At 45.3% G+C, this 17,697-nt stretch overlaps 1 protein-coding gene across 17 annotated transcripts in view; it reads right to left on the bottom strand.

Moving 5' to 3' along the window:
* The window catches only part of ZNF618 (zinc finger protein 618), a 176,443-nt gene extending 159,050 nt beyond the window's left edge, over window positions 1-17,393 (bottom strand). For 16 of the 17 annotated variants that reach the window (XM_054689063.1, XM_054689066.1, XM_054689064.1 and 13 more), the window contains exon 1: window positions 17,273-17,350. In XM_054689063.1, coding sequence (XP_054545038.1) covers window positions 17,273-17,305 — 33 coding nt within the window. In that variant the 5' untranslated portion in view covers window positions 17,306-17,350. Of the gene's footprint in view, window positions 1-17,272 lie in introns of all 17 variants that reach the window. The other variant, XM_054689071.1, reaches the window with a different exon arrangement.
* Window positions 17,394-17,697: the final 304 nt, after the last annotated feature.

Raw genomic sequence — 17,697 nt, 5'->3', positions numbered from 1 at the left:
AGTTCTTACATACATACACACACACACATATATATGTATATTATATATATGAGAAAACATAAACACCCCCAAAAGGAAAATGAGTAAAACGCCTGAATAGAAAATTCAGAAAAGAAGAAATGGAAGTGGCTAATAAAAGTATACCAACAGAGTGGTCAACCTCATTGGTTTGCCAATCAGGTCATCAACAATGAAAGTTACTGGCAATACAAGGTGAGGACCACAATGCGCAAAATGAGCACTTGCAAACTCCCAGAAGAGATGCCAGCAGAGACCACCTTTCTAGACATTTGGCAATTTCCATCTGCATACAGAATGCCAATATGTTGTGATTTAGCAATCAGCCTTTTAGAGGGCGATGCTAAGGAGATTACCGTTCAAGTAGGAAAATATCACAAGTAAAAAATGGGCCTCCTTGGTGGTGCAAGGGGTTAAGACGCAACCTATGAAGCTTGCCACAGCCATTGCAGCACGAGTTCGATCCCCAGCCAGGGGAGATAGCCACATGGCACAGCAGACCTCTCCTGACTCGCCCACTGCTCTCCTCCGCAATGTATTTCAGTCGATCTGCCTGTTCTGTTCCCCACTCTGTCTCTGGTGAATCCTCTCACCCCCCGCAACTCTGGCCTGTACCCCAGTTCTTGTATGTATAAATAAATAAATCTTTTAAAAGAAAATCACAAGTAAAAAGACAAGGAAAAAAAAACAAATCTAATACAGTCTTGAGTTCGGGGATATATATCCAGTTGAAACACAACGCAGGCAGTAAAACAATAATGAAAATACATAGATATATAGATATATACACAAATACATATATATACGATGAAGAAAGATATCCACAGTTTAAAAAGACAGAAGAAAGCAGGCTGCAGAACAGCATGTAGAATATAATCCCATTTGTATAAAACTATAATCATATATATTTAAATAAGCAGAGAGATGACTTGAATAATGCTCATCAAAATGTGAATAGCGGTTATCTCTAGGTGGTAGGATTTTGGGTGATTTTTTAAAAAAGAATAATCATATTTTTCTGTACTTCTTGAATGTTTCTATAATAAACATTATTTTTATTGCCAGGAAAAAAAGAACCTATTTTCACGTGGGGAAAAAAACGAAGTGGAGAACCAGCTCTTAGCCCATTTCACATTCAGAAGCAAGAATGGGGCACCCTGGGGCAGGGTGGTCCAGGAATCCTGGGTTCTGGCTGACATTTCCCTCTGGCTGACCATGATTGCTGAATGACTTGGGGGCAAGCTATTTAGCTTCTTGTGTCCTGATTTCCTCACCTGTAAAACAGTGATGATAATAATTCTATGCATAGATATAGTTAGAAGACAGAGAGACTAATACTGAATAGGTTCTCAATAAATATTAGTCTCATTCTTTTTCTTGAATTCGTTATTGAATTCAAATACTTAGTAACTGGACCTGGTACTTTTCAGGTGCTCAAAATGTCTGAATGGGAGAGATGGATGGGAAGGATGGACAGTCCCTAACCAAGCACAAGCATCTGAAAGATAGAAAGATGAAATGGAGAGAAGGATGGACAGCAGAATAGCTAGACAGATGGACTGAGGATGGACAGTTGGTGTGGCCGCCTGTATCTTCCAAAGACAGCCACATCAATATATAGCCCATCCTACACACTCCACGTGACTGACACACTCCACGTGACTGACATACTCCAGAGAGAGGTGGAGCTTATGCCTCTCCCCTGAACGAACAAACCTTTGCATGAGCAGGCCTGATATCTGCATTCTCCCAAGACTTAAGTCATAAAAAGGGATCCTGCATCTGTTTGGCTCTTCTCTGTTAGGACACATTTGGTGGGAGCCTCAAGGAGCCTCACAGAAGTCTGGCTAGGTCAGACTGAAGCTTCCATGCTTAGGCGATCAGCTGGAAGAGGGGGAGGGGAAAGGGAGGAGCCAACCAGACCAAACTGATGGAAGAGAAGGAAGAAGAGGGAGGAAAGGAAATCAGGATGCTCCAGACGGGGGAACCTTTCAGATGACCCCAGCCCTCACGACCTTATGATCACAACCACAGACAGACCCTGAACCAGACTGCCCAACTGAGCTACTCCAAATTCCCAGCCCACAGAACCCGTGAGAGGCAATAAATGATTATTGTTGTTGTAAGTCACTAAGTTTTGTAGTCATTTGTTACACAGCACTGGAATCTACCGCAGATGAGATGAGTATCTTTGGGTGCATGAGGGACTGATGGCACAGGGGCTAAAGTCTCATCTCTATCAAGCTATCGCCTGTCACTGCGGCACAGGTTCGATCCCCAGCCAGGGGCCTGACCCACATGGCTCAGCAGACTTCCCTGTCTCCCCCGCTGCTCCCCTAAGCAGTGTCTTTGGTCCATTTGCCTGTTCTGCTCCCCATTCTGTCTCTGGTGAATTCTCTCACCACCCCCAACACCTCTGATCTACACCCCAGTTCTTGTATGCATAAATAAATCTTAAAAAAAAAAAAAAAGGGACTGATGCCAAACGATGATTCTCCCTAGACCCATAGAAATTAGCAACAACTCGGGGTAAACATCAAGCCTGCTCTTAAACCTCTCTTATCTGTTCCAATAGCGTCCTGCTTACTTATCCCAAGCCTTTCTCAACTTGGTTGTTTATAATTTCAAAAGCCAATCCATCCTCTAGTGCTCCAACTCTAATTAACTGCCCTCCTGCCACTGAACCAACCAACAGCACAGGCTTTCTGCGACCACCCAGTTCAAGCCCTTGTTGTATGGCAGGGGAAACTGAAGTCCAAAGGGGAAGAAGTAGTTACCCCAGAACACAGCTGAGTTACAACAGGGCTCAGACTATGGACCACAATTCCCTTGCCAAAGCCCAGAGCTGTTTCTCCTCCAGCAGCCTGTGGGCTCCAGGGTTCCTGGGTTCCCAAGTCTGAGTCCTGCCTCCAACCCTCGCTGCTTGTTACAGTCCCACCAGGGCAGCAAGCGACGCCACGGGCCCCGGCTGGGACATGCCAGAGCTCTTGGCTCCAAGCTACCTTACATCTGTCTGGGCATAAATTTGCATTCTGAATCCAGGAGGCCCAGATTCCAAGTATGTCAAATGTAATTAATTACAGCAAACCTTCTGCAACTGTTTTCAAACGTGGTATTAAAGGCTCTGTGTGCATGAAACACACAACCCACTGGTCCGCTAAGGCTGAGGAACGGGAGATGGGGAGTCCCCGACGCAAACCCCACAGAGTGGGGAGGGCCACTTCCCACCATGCCAGGGTTCAGTACAACCCACCACAGCAAAGGAGGGGGCACGAACAGAGGAATTACAGGACCGGATTCAAGTCCCCACCAACCACCAACTCCACACCTGAACAACTATAATTGAGGACTTCACCTTTCTGACCTTTTTCAACTGTAAATGGGGAATAAGACTTCATACCCAAAAGGGATCTGTGAGCCTGGACCAATCAAATTTGAATCCAAGGACCCCTTACCAGTTGAGGACTCTCGAGCAATTTCTCTGGCCTCTGAATCTCAACTCCCTCTTATTTTAAGAAAAAAATAAATCTACTTTCCAGGGTGCTTTCATGAAATGAGATAATAGAGCCTCCCCTGGTGGCGCAGCAGTTGAGCGCTGGGCTGCAAAGCTGCCCGCAGCCTCTGCAGTGCCGGTTCCATCCCCGGCTACTGGCAAGGGACCCACATGGCGCGCAGACCTCTCCTGCTGCACCCGCTGGTCCCCTCAGCAGCGTGTTTCATTGGTCTGCCTGTTCTGTTCCCGCTCTGGCTCTGGTGAATTTTCTCACCCTCCACGCTTGTATAAAAAAATAAATAAATATTAAAAAAAAAGAGAGAGGGCCTCCCCAGTGGCGCAGCGGTTGAGCGCTGGGTTGCAAAGCTGCCTGCAGCCTCAGCAGCGCCGGTTCGATCCCCGGCTGCCCCCCGGCCACCAGAGGAGGGTCCCACATGGTGCGCAGACCTCTCCTGCCGCCCGCTGCTCCCCTCAGCAGTGTACTTCGGTCCTTCTGCCTGCTCTGCTCCCCGCTCTGGCTCTGGTGAATTCTCTCACCCTCCCGCGCTTCTGACTATACCCAGTGCTTGTATAAATAAATAAATAAATCTTTAAAAAAATAATAAAAATAAAATAAAAAATAAAACGTTTGAAAAAGAGAGAGAGAGAAAACAGATGTTAAAGGCAAACCCTAATGCCTCGCATAGAAGCAGCCCTTTGTAAATGTACAATGATTCTACTTCAAGCGGAAAAATTCTGTTTTGAAAAAATTAAGTGAGGTAACTAAGAATGCTAACTTTTAGCCTTTCAACAGAAAGAGCTCCTGATTTAAAAAACAAAAATTTGTAAGCCTGAATTTCCACACACAGCTCAAACTCCTTTCAAAACACTAAGCTCAGGAGAACTGGACCAAAGTTAGAGACCAGGGCTCAAGGTCTGTTTTGCTTCTTTCTCCTGGGGCGAGTTGGCCCCTTCCAGGTCTCTCTACCAAGTTGTAGGTCAGGGGACCCACATGGCTTTCCCACCCTGCCAGATCTGTCCACTGTGGCAGGATGATCTCTTTCCCAAACCATTACAGGGAGCAGAAAGAGACTTCACAAGAGAATGGCCCCCAGACCCAGGACCCAAAACCCACAGCCCCTTATGCGACATGGGTTTGCAATCCCAACCCAGCCCCGTACGGCACTCTCAAGCCAGAAGACCCTGGTTAAAACCCAAAGACCAAACAGACTTGGGACTTTTTTGACAAGCAGAGAAAATGCTCAGGACAATCTTTTAGATTTTTTTTTAACACCTGCCTTGTTAGATTTACTTTCTTCCCAACTGTTTAATTAATGTTTAAGAAATGAATATACAAAGTGGGAAACAATTTTAATTTCCCCCCCTAAATTACTCATGCCTCTTTCTCCTCCCTCCCTCTCCCCACCATCTCTCATCAATTCCTATCACCTCTCCATTTTACCAGCCTAATTATGCCCAAATCTGTGTCACTACATAATCTTTTCTTCCCAACCCCAAGTTCTGAGTCCCTCTTAAAATAAGAGGGAGTCCAGTTACCTGCTGAGGCCGCTGTATGGCCCTGAGCGAGCCACGTCCCCTCTCCAGGGGAGCAGGAGAGGTGATGGGCACAGTGCAATCAATGGAAATGCAATGCAAACCACACGCGCCATTCCAAATTTTCTAGTAGCCACATTATAAAACAAAAACAAATAGAATTAACTTTAATAATGTATCTTATTTAAATCAATACCAAAAATTGAGCTCTTTTACAGTATTTTTCCTACTAAGTCTTTGAAATCCAAAGCACTTTGAAGCGCATCTCAATTCCGGTTGGTCACATGTCAGTGCCCAAAGCCACACGGGGCTAGCGGTTACCAATCTGTACTGGATGGCGCAGTCTCAGACCATCTATCTGAACCTTTTTAGCTCTACACTCCTCCAATTCAAAAAGACTAGCCTCACAAAAAATACCCCCTCAAGCCAGCAGCACCCCAGAGAAGGCTCCCTTCCCGGAGGCCTAATTTCAGGCCAGGGTCAGTTTTATTTCAGATCAGTTTCATTTTCTGCTCTTTCAGCATACATTATAAAAACATCCACATAAACACGGTAACTTTTGCTAGTTATTTCTCCCAGTTGATAAAAATTTTTTTTTTAAATACACAAGACGTGGGTTTTCTGTTGTTTTTTTTTTTTTTTAAGATTTATTTATTTATTTATACAAGCACTGGGTACAGTCAGAAGCGTGGGAGGATGAGAGAATTCACCAGAGCCAGAGCGGGGAGCAGAGCAGGCAGAAGGACCAAGGTACACTACTGAGGGGAGCAGCAGGCGGCAGGGGAGGTCTGCGCACCATGCGGGACCCTCCTCCAGTGGCCGGGGAGCAGCCGGGGATCGAACCGGCGCTGCAGAGGCTGCGGGCAGCTTCGCAACCCAGCGCTCAACCGCTGCGCCACCGGGGAGGCCCCCAGTTGATAAATTTTTTTAGACATCCCCAGCATCCGGGCCTCCCCAGTGGCGCAGCGGTTGAGCGCTGGGTTGCGAAGCTGCCCGCAGCCTCTGCAGCGCAGGTTCGATCCCTGACTACTTCCCGGCCACCGGAGGAGGGTCCCGCATGGCACGCAGACCTCTTCTGCTGCGCCAGCTGCTCCCCTCAGCAGTGTACTTCGTCAGCCTGCCTTTTCTGCTCCCCGCTCTGGCTCTGGTGAATCCTCTCACCCTCCTGCGCTTCTGACTGTACCCAGTGCTTGTATAAATAAATAAATCAATCTTTAAAAAAAAGAAAAAGAAATCTCCAGCATCCAAGAATATCTTTATTGCCTAAGTATTCCAGATGCTAGTCTACTTGGTTGGCATAAGCCAGAGTCCACAAATAAGACAAAACACAAATTCTCTGCAAATATTCACCCAATGAAAATTCCCATCCCAAACGCTCTACAGCAACCTGGGGCTGGTGGGGACATGCGCACAGGGGCTGGAAGCCAAGGTGGGGTGACCCGCTCCTGGAGTGTGCGGTCTTGGACAGTAACACACAGTCAACAGGCCAAAACTGCTTCTGACTTTGAGCTTTTCTGGCCGAGGGACACTCGCCCTGACAGAGCTGGCTTCACTGGAGAGCAGCTTTTCTGTGCTTTCTACAGCAGACTTTCTACAGCAGAACCACCTGACTCCGTTTATTCTCTTTAGCTTATATACGAAGCCTCCTTCTGCCTTGTCAGCCAAAATATTTATATCATTTTTCTGCCGACTCAATACCATCCTCACCTCGGCCTCCTTCCTTTCCTTTTTAAGAAAAGAAAGGAGTTGTAGCCAACATGTTTCTCCAGTTCTTCACTGTTTATGAAGCACTTTTGAGTCCATGAAATCATCGGATGCTTGTAGGAAGCCTGTTGGGGTCTGGAGTGGACTGTTCTCCCATGTAACAGATGACAGAATAGATGCTATGTCAGGGGTGCCGGGCCAGGTAGGCCATACATGTGGTTGAAACAGAGGAGGGTAGGGAGAGATCACATACTCAGTCAAAGGCCTAAAAATTCTTAACTTTAAAAATCTGAAGTCAGCAAATCAAATAACGGACCAATTCACCTTGCAGACACCCCATCTGTGCCTCTGGGTTTACATGTTTACCCAACAAGGCACTAATAATTAGTGATCAAGGCACTAATAATTAATTTAGTTAATTATAAAAATTATCACATATAGAGGTCTTCAGCGTTTAAGAAGTGCTTTTGAATGTTATCTCATTTCATTCCTGTGAAGGATTATGACCATCCCATTTCCTAAAAATAGAAAGTAAAATTCTGAGAGACTGAGGAATTCATCTGTGATCTTAGGGTATGTAATCAGAAAACTCATTCCAAACCCAGGGATCATCCAGGAACCCCAGGGCCTGCCCTGCCCCTCCACCAGGCCATCTAGACTAGGAGTGAACCAACAAAGGACACTAGACCCAGGGGTCGGCCACCAGCATCTCCCCTTTGAAACCTGATCATTCCGGGATCAGGCAGAAGCAGGTCATCCAGCCCTGCTTTGATGACAACCCCAAGGGTATCTAATTATAACAGAGAAGGGAGGAGCCAGGATCCTCTAGCTATTTCTCAAGACCAAATTAACTTTAATTCCTTTTGACACAGTATATGTGCCAATAGTTGGAAAAGCATTGGTTGAGGAGTAAGAAATCTGAGGCTTAAAGTTCCACCTCAGCTTATCACTGAGGTTCTATGCAAGTCTTCCATCTCCCTTCTCAGGCGCGCGTGCACGCGTGCGTGTGTGTGTGTGTGTGTGTGTGAGAGAGAGAGAGAGAGAGAGAGAGAGGGAGAGAGAGGAAGAGAGAGGGAGAGAGAGGGAGAGAGAGAGACAGTAGATCAGGAAAGGCAAATTGGCTTCATGACCCATGTTAAACCCAACTGATTAGTAGCATCATTCTTAAAAAGGCCTCTGAGGCTACTGGACAGACTCAATGGAAAAGATTGCCATGATCGATTAGCGATGTCTGCCACAGGCTTGGAAATGGAGAGTGGAGATGTGTATATTACTTATTCACCACCCCTGGACTAGATGATGGATGAACAACATGCGGTAAGTAAAAAGCATTTTGTCTTTTACAAACCTTTTTTCTCACATCCTTTACAGTTTTTTACAAAAACCCTGTAAGGAAAGTACCATCACAATCATTATCATTATCTCCACTTTACAGGTAAGAAAACAAAGCACAGGGAAATGAAGTAATGGAAAAGATCACAATATGATTAAGCAGTGGAACCGAGAGGGAGCCAAGTCTTGACCCTCCAACTTCGATTTTTGAAATGTCAAGCTGGTGTTCTGTCACTGGTCAGATAGTTCACCCAGGTTGCAGCAGAAGGGATGACCTGTTTACAAGACTTTACCTCCTGCCAATTTGCTACTTATACCTTTTAAGAAGGGCTCACAGCAAAGTTATGAAACCCACCCAAAGACATGAACAGAAAGGGAGGCTAATTCAGAGTTCTAGAAGCTACTTTCCAAAGTGAAATCCCATCCTCACTGTGCAGGTGGAGAATTCAAGTCCAGAGGCACATGAGGCAAAAAGAATAGAACCAGAAGTCCCAAAATTCAAAGGCCACTCTGCCAGGAGCATGACACCATAGTCCCTCAATTACAAGATATCTTAGGCAGTTAGATATGACATCAATTTTATAACAGCTTTCTAAGAAGGAAAAAACGTGAGAAAGTGTGCTAAAAGAATACATACATTATAAGACATATACCAGTTTCAGAATTGGGAAAATGATGAATAGGGAAATGTGATCTACCTTAAGCTGGGATTCTGTGCTCACTGTACTGAGTTGGGTGATAAAGTGTTAAAAACGACAGTAACTTCTTATAAATAAAGTTAAGCAGATGAACAGAATGTTCTCGGTTTTCTCCCATAAACTTTCCTTGAATCTTTGAATCCTTGAATCTTTTGCACCTACAATCCAGAAGTCCACCAAAGATGAGATCTGGTGGAACATCCAATCACACATTTAACTACTTCATGGTTAAGGGACCCATGCGTCCAGGTGTTCTGCAAACAACCCCTGAGGTCCAGTTCCTGGGCCTGTGGCCAAGAAGACCAACTCCCAGAACAAGCACAAGGCACTGCAAGTCCCTTCCACCTGCGACTTCCCCCACTCCCCTCCTTAGAAACGCTGAGGTCCATTCACCACCATACCTGCAAACCAGTCATCTGCACGATGACCCCAGATGGCCCTCCATCAAGTTTAAAGAAAAGCTTTACACAACAAAAGTGAAAGGGGGCTGGGAACTTTTTAAACATTCCCCAGGAGCATTCTCCCCATCCCAGGAGCCAATCGGACATACTATTCCTAGGCAGCCATGGGCTCCAAGAGTCAGCTCTAAAATGTGCTTCTAGGGCTCTCTAGTAGACACTGGTTTTGACCAAACGACCAACCCTAAAATAGTTACCTACTCATCACTAGACTCACTGGCCAATCTCAGCTTATTCTCATTTCCAAAATTCAAATTAAGTCATCAAATATTTATTCAGCTGCTGCTCTGTGAGAGACCCTAAATGAATAACCCAGGATCTCTGCCCTCAAGGAACTCACAAGCTGGCTGGAATAACAAAAATGCAACCAACCAACTCACAATGGTGGCCCATGGTGTTGGGGAAGGGCTGAGAGTGGGGAGAGATGAACTCACCCTGGGGAGATTCAGGCTCACAGAAGAGGACTCAAGGGGTTTCAAGGGGGTCTAACTTCTCATGGAGCAGAGATGAATGAGAAGGTGACCAGACAGGAGGCCCAGCGTGAGCAGAAGCTCAAAGGTACAGTGGGTTGAGATTCATCCCCTCCTTTAAAGACTGTGCCACAGGCTTTGAAACAAATCTAGAAATATCCAGAAGAAATGAAACATCCCTGGAACAAAAGCATCAAGAATACTTTGGAGAGCCGCCCTGGTGGCACAAGGGGTTAAGACGCAACCTAAGAGGCTATCCACAGCCACTGAAGCACGAGTTTGATCCCCGACCAGGGAGCTACCTACATGGCACAGCGGACCTCTCCTGACTTGCCCACTGCTCCCCTCAGCAATGTATTTCAGTCAGTCTGCCTGTTCTGTTCCCCACTCTGTCTCTGATGAATCCTCTCACTCCCCACACCTCTGACCTGTACCCCAGTTCTTGTATGCATGAGTAAATAAATTTAAATTAAAAAAAGAATACTTTTAACAAGGAAGATGTGGAAGGTCCAGGAGAAGTCCCATCCCACTCTGTTGTAAGCAATAACCAAAAAACTGTGTGTTTTCTGTTGTTTCCTAACTCTGACCATTAAAGACAAACTACCAAATATCCAGAACTACAAAATCGTGATTAGAGGGACTCAGTCTCTTCCAATTTAGACCCACTGACCTCGGGGTCAAGCGTCTTAGGACCAATTTCTAGAGACTGGCTGGGTATTCACACACACTGCTTCATGTTAAAACAACCCTTCAAGGTCATGATTATTTCCCTCATTTTTTGTCCAGATGTAGAAGCTGTGGTTCCAAAACCAGAAGTGATTTTCCCAAAGTTACACAAAGCTAACCACCATAAAATGAAGTTGGATTTCAAACTCTAGTCTGGCTGACCTCAAATCCAACTTTCCATTTCACCACTTGGGTGAATGTCAGAAAATCTCCATGCATCTGACCTGAAGCCTATGCTGGAGGAATTCCCTGGGGTCTCCTTGTTGAGTTTGAAAGTGACCATTCTGCCCTCTGATCTCCTCCCCTTCCTCACGGCCCCAACTTGGTCCCAAAAACCTGTTGTATTCTTCCATCTGCATTCTGCTTTCAGACAACCCTTTATTTAAACACTTTAAGAAATCCCACCTCCAAGGACTGCCTCCCGCATACATGCTAAGAATCACCATCCTGGAATTGCTAGCCATCATCTATCTTTTTTTTTTTTTTTAAAGATTTATTTATTTATTTATACAAGCACTGGGTACAGTCAGAAGCAAGGGAGGGTGAGAGAATTCACCAGAGCCAGAGCAGGGAGCAGAACAGGCAGACGGACCGAAGACACTGCTGAGGGTAGCAGCGGGCGCGGCAGGAGAGGTCTGCGCGCCATGTGGGACCCTCGTCGGCGGCCGGGGATAGAACCGGCGCTGCAGAGGCTGTGGGCAGCTTCGCAGCCCAGCGCTCAACCGCTGCACCACCAGGTGAGGCCCCATCATCTATCATTTCTAACTAAAGCTTTCTGGCTGAACCCTGGCAGAAGACTGCTTTGGGACAAATAAAAGGGAGACATGGGCCACTTTAGTCAGGAGGAGCTAACTGGAGGGAACTCATCACCACTATAGGGTAAAAAACCTCCAAGCATTTAAGGCGCAGGAAGGAAATCCCAACAACAAAACCAAGGGGTTTATTTAAAAAGATGTGTCACTGACCTTCTGAGGCCCCCCAGTAATGACATCTAGAAAGACAGTTGTCTTGTCCCAATGCTATCTAACAAAGAAGCCACTAGCCACATGTGGCTTCTGCACACATGAAATGCAGCTACTCAGAATTGAGACATGTTATTGGAGTAAAATGCACATCATATTTTAAAGGCATAATACTCCCCAAAGAAAGAACGTAAAACACATTAACAATTTTTTCCTATTAGTGACATGTTGCATTGACAGTATTATGGAAATACTGAGTTAACGAAACTATATTGTTGAAATTAATTTCACCTGTTTCTTCTTATTTTTCCTTAAAGCTGTCCTTGAAAAATTTAAAATGACATTATGTGGTTTGCATTGGTGGCTCAAGTCCTATTTCTGTTGGACAGCACTGGGCTGACACATTCAGAAGATGAGGAGACTAAGACCACAATTCTGGAGGAATGTTAGGAATTTTTTAGGAAGTGTGTACATACAAAAATATAGACATTCACGCAGAATCTGATTAAAATTTAAACATAGGGCCTCCCTGGTGGCACAAAGGGTTAAGTATCAGCACTATGAAGCTATCCGCAGCCACTGCAGCCCGAGTTCAATCCCCAGCCAGGGAGATACCCGCATGGCGCAGCAGACCTCTCCTGTCTCGCCTACTGCTCCCCTGAGTAGTATATTTCAGTCAGTCTGCCTGTTCTGTTCCCCACTCTGTCTCTGGTGAATCCTCTCACCCCCCCCCCCAGCACCTATGGCCTGTACTACAGCTCTCGTATGCATAAATAAATATATCTTTTAAAAAAAATTTTAAATATAGCATAGATATGAACATTCTGCCTCTAGAAAAATTCTTCTAACAATTTAAAAGCAAGGAATGAAAGTAAATGTGACTGCTCCCCGCCAACCTCAAGACAGGGGTTCCGTACCACTTTAAATCACCTTTTCAGCAAGAGAATGTGGCAATGATGCTGCCTGCAAATGGGCACCTACCCTACCAGTCATTGCCAAGGCTGACAATGTTGCACACTTGGACCACCAGGTGGGCTGAAACAGGGGCGCTCACGGTGAGCTCCATCAGGGGCACAGAGGGTAGCATAGGACACCGACCGCTCAGGAGTGGAGTAGAAATCAACCAGGCTAACAAATGAGAAAACAGAGGGCCTCCCTGGTGGCACAAGAGGTTAGGACTCAACCTATGAAGCTGTATTAAGCCACTGCAGCACGAGTTCAATCCCCAGACAGGAAGCTGCCCACATGGCGCAGCAGACCTCTCCTCACCTGCCCGCTGCTCCCCTCAGCAGTATATTTCAGTCAATCTGCCTGTTCTGCTCCCCACTCTGTCTCTGGTGAGTCCTTTCACCACCACCCCCACCTCTGACCTATTCCCCAGTTCTTATATGTATAAATAAATAAATCTTAAAAAAAAAATGAGAAAACAGTCTGGGCAGACAAGTGCAGTGTACCTGTGGCACATCACAATGGACCATGCAGTCGGGTTCCCTGCAAACTCTTTTAACCATGCCTCACAATGGAAATTCCAGTCCTTGTCACGCACACACATCGGCAAATATAAATAAAGCGAAAAGTTCATGAGAACTTACCTTGACTACAATGCTCTATCTCTGCTATATTGTGTTCCCCGAATTCTATTCTTTTTTTTTTAACGTTGATTATGATCCACCAAATTGATTTTACAACCCCAGACAGGTCACAATCCAAAGCTTAGTCTGGGTATTTTAACAAAGAGGTGCAACCCCCACTCTGTGGTTGATACTATTTGACTATTGCACCCCACTCTCTAGAATATGGGAATCTGGATGTCATTTCAGAATCCTTCTCAACACAGTGATCAAGGCAGCCATAGCTAATCACTTGAGTCAGAATCAGAGACCAAATCAATTATTATCATCCAGGCTCTGACCCAAGGCTCTCATTTCACAAACATAAAAAGGGAGGCTCAAAAGGAAAGTGATTTGTCCAAGGTCATATAGCAAGACCTTGGGAGAGTTAGGGCTCCTGTGCACCCACAAAGTCACTCCATTTACATCACCCGGGTAGGGACACAGCTGACATGAAACATAACAAGAACATGGACAAAACTCAAAATTTCACCCTGACCATGAAAAGTCAGTTTATACATCTAGTGAAAGGCCGCCCGGAAGTTCTTATCACCCCACCAAAGCGAAGACATGAGGTCAGAGGAAGGGGCATGCCCAGAGCTAGTCCAAGGTTGGGGGAAAAGCTGTATCTGACAATGGAAGAGTTTTCAAACTCTGTTTCTCAAATGAAACAAACCACTGGCTATTTATTTTTCTGGAACCAGGGAGAGGTCAGTCTTACACTGACCAGCCATCTTTGTTGCTTCCCTTCGGCAAAGCAAGAGCCCTTGTTCAAGTTCACCTCTGTTCGGGGCTAAAAGTATAAGCAAACTCTTTTTCCTAGCTTGGTCCAAAGTCAAGCTATAAAGCAGGCCCTTGAAATTTCAAACCTTATTAGAAGAGGAAAAAAAAAAAAAAAAGAAACCTCCTAAGGCAGAAAAGCAAAACATTAAGTAATAAGAGTCTCCACTGTGAAACTGTGTATAAATGATCTTTCACCAAAATAACTCAGCCCATCATCAAATAACCACTCCTCAAGTCCAATTTACCAGATTTTTCGCCCAATATTCTAAAAGGGTAGGGTGAACCGACATAGACTAATAAAAATTAGCTCATATATCCATTTCCGGTCACAGAAGTAGGACTAGAAGGTGCGGGAGCCAGGGCCAAGGTGGGATCTCAAGCCAGAGATGCCAAGAGAAACAAAAGAGGGCTGACCCCGCCCCCACAGTACCATCATGCACCTCTATTTCCTTTACAGCAAACCTGATCAGAATATCCAATTTAAAAAAAAAAAAAAAGGTCTACACAACAGAAATGATTTTCGATTTCTAGCCAGGAGTTTCCTTTACAGCATAGAAAATACAACAAAATTTCAGCAGAATGGAATGAAGGAATCTGAATTGTGTGTCAGGAGATCCACGACACACAAAGGGATGTGCTGCAATATTTTTATTCCTTGCACCAGAAATAACCTGTTATCCACAACCCTGACTCCCTTTTTTTTGCAGGACACCCAATAGGGGTGCCCACCCACCCTTCCCCAGTGCAGGTCACAGCTCTCCTCCACTACTTACTAAACTCAGGCCTACTGTCTCATGAGGCCCAGAGACCTCAGAAATTATAAATTCTTTGACCGTCCTAGACCTTGGCCTAAATAATTCAAAAGAAAAAAATTTTTTTAATTATGGTAATTTTTTTAATAAAAAAATCATTCCAAATATCCCAGAACGTGGCTTGTCAGGCCTGAAGGATTTCATTTCAAAAAAACAAATAAAATCTCCCAAATACAATGGTGATGATGGGAAATGTCAAACCTCTGCCCCTGTTAAATATATTTCACAGAATTTGTATTCCCTTGGAAATTTGAATTTGCCCTGAAAGGGTTGGGGCCACCACTTCTTCCAAGACCCAATGGAGGCTGGCAAAAGGGCACAGATTTCCTGTACCAGCCCTGTATGGAATACCATCGTCTTCCACCCAAGGTCTCACCACCATCCACCCCACAAACACTAACAATATTCCTCCTCCCTGTGGATAGAAAAATTTTAACTTTTTTGGGGGGTTTCAAAATCCACACCAAGTTCAATGAGATACTAATTTATCACAACAACCTTTCACTTTGGGTGGGTACCTTATTTTCAGGGTTAAATTTCAATTCAGTCAATATTTGTCTTCAAGCTAGAAAAAAATATTTTTTTATTTCACCTTCATTTGGTTCATTTTAAAGCTAAAATACTACATCAAATACTATCTGCCCATATGTCTTCACGTTCCAAAAGCAAGCACCTTTGGTTTAGGTTTTTGTTTGTATTTTGATTTTTTTGCCCATAAAAAAATTAAATTTTGATGCTAGAATCAGCTGAACTGGTATTTTACCCCATTTCTTCAGCAAAGTAAGTGTTCCACTACAGAAGATGGATTAAGAATCAGAATTTTTATCTCCTTTCTGTCTTCCTTTTTTATCTTTCCTTCTTGTTAAGTCAGTAAAATTTGAGCATTTTTTTTATATCACAGGAACACCCCCCCAATCATGATCAAGGCTAATAGATTTTTTTTACCCTTTGAAGGTAATTAAATTTGTGAAAAATACCAAATGTTAATAAACTAGCAAGCCTACATCACAATCAAAGAGGCCTGAAATCAATCTGTTTTTTTTTAAAATAATAAATTTTTCAAATTGGAAGATGAACAAGCACAGAGAAGGAAAATTTTCTTCCTACCAAGGATTCTTCAACCCTTGTCTTTATTAACTGATTCAGTTGCATGTCATAAAAAATGAGCTTCTGTGAATCCACTGTTAGTTTTTTCATAATAATGTTAATTATGCATATCTTATTTTAATGGCGGTCTCTCCTACAAATCTGTGGGCTACTCAATTTGTATAACATAATGAATTTACATTTTTCTCCAAAGAATACTGCTCAAAAAAAAAGGTTCCTGACATTTTCTGGATAAAACAACAACAAAAAAGAAATGCCTAGACCTTTCAGGAAACAAAATCAGAAAACAGTCTTAATTATTCCATCATAACAAAAAAAATAAATAAATAACACAAATCCCAACAAATGCAGAGGAAAAAAGACAGGATTTCACCCTAACTTTTTCAGTTTCTGTTTTTCTTTAGAACCTTGGGGTTTAAATGCAGTAAAATGTAAATGCAAAATTAAAAAAAAAAAAAAAACTACAATTTTTGGGTGTGTCCAAAGCCAATATTTTAAGGTCTGTTTTCTCTTTTAAATCCTTCCTTCTTGGGAACAGAAAAACTTTAAATATTGCCAAATGGTGAAATTAGTCTTTTTTGCCCGCTGAGCTAAACAAGTTCCAAATTACAATGAAGTACAATTTCTAATTGCTTCATAAAGCCAATTCTCCCAGTTTTCCCTCAACTCAACAATTTCCCTCCTTTCCTCATTCCAATTAGTTTTTTTCTCAAACTAAAATGAGTTGGACAGCCAAAGTGACTTTGGTTTTAGAAGGCTTTTTGCTTTCTTCCCTTCAAAAACTGAATTCATTCAAATTCCAGCTTAATTTTCATTTACATATTATCTGGATTTGGCTTCAGAAATGAAAATTGTCTCCATGCTCCTGAAAAGATCAAAGTGAAAATTTTCACCCCCAAAAAGAAAAAAAAGAATCTCTTTCTCCTCCACAGCCTTCCAGTGCAAACTTTTGAAAAAATAAGAAATAAAAAATATTTCTTTTCAATTTTAATTTTTTTTATTTACAAAATAGTATCCTCTAGGTGGCGTCGTTTTAATGGGAAAAAACTACCGTTTGAAGAAAAATTAGAAAAAAAATTGAGAAAGGGAAATATGGCCTAAAAAAAAAAAAAGATTGTTGCAAAGATGGGGGGCCAGGGGGAAAGCTCGCCCTGGGGGTCGTCAGGAGCCCCGAGCGCAGAGCGGGTCAGGGGGGAAATTGCAAATTTGGGGGGGAGGGGGGAGAGCTGGAAGGGGTTGCATTTTTGCAAAATGTGAATTGTCCAAACTGAAATGGCTGCTCTGTTCTCTCGCCGCTTTGTTTTCTGGGCTCCGGTCCGAGCCCGGGGCTGGAGGGGGGCGCTGGGTGAGGGCCCAAAAAGACCCCCTGGTCACCCTCACCCTCCGCACGCCCCGCGGCGCCCGGGGGGGGCTCCCCAGACCCCGACCCTCCCGTTTGCGCCCACAAAAAGCCCGCAAACGTGCCCAGGCACTTTGCATTTTGCAAACCTTGCAAGCAAGTGGCGCAGCGCCCCGGGCCCGGCCCCCGGCCCCCGCGCGGTGCCTGCCCCTGGCCCCCGGTCGTACCTGCGGAGCCGCCGCGCCGCCCGGCTGGTTCATGGGTCCTCGCGGGAGGAGGCGGCCCCGGCGCGTCCTGCTCCTCCCGGGCCGGGCTGCTGGTGCGCGCACAATGCCGCCGTCGCCGCCGCCGCCGCTCCCTCCTCCGCCCGCCCCGCTCAGGCCGGGGGGGCGGGGGCGCTGGGGGCGCGCGGGGGGGGCGCCCGCCCCTCGCCCCCACCCCCGGCCCGCACCGGCCGGCGCCGCCGCGCCCGCCGCCGAGCCGCCCCCGGCGGGGCCGCCGCCGCCCCCGCCGCCCTGCCCGCCCCCGGGCCGGCCTCGCCGCGCGGCCCGCGAGCTCCGGGCCTCGGCCTCGGCCTCCGCGCCGCCAGCCTCCGCGCCGCACACAAAGCCGGCCGGCCTCGGGGCGCTCGGCGCCCGCCCGCCCGCCGGCT

This window comes from Talpa occidentalis, unplaced genomic scaffold (genome assembly GCF_014898055.3).
Source record: "Talpa occidentalis isolate TD23 unplaced genomic scaffold, MPIMG_talOcc4v2.1 talOcc4.7, whole genome shotgun sequence".
NCBI classification, from domain to species: domain Eukaryota; kingdom Metazoa; phylum Chordata; class Mammalia; order Eulipotyphla; family Talpidae; genus Talpa; species Talpa occidentalis.
The sequence above is the reverse complement of the archived record's forward strand: the minus strand, read 5'-3'. Positions and strand labels throughout refer to the sequence as shown.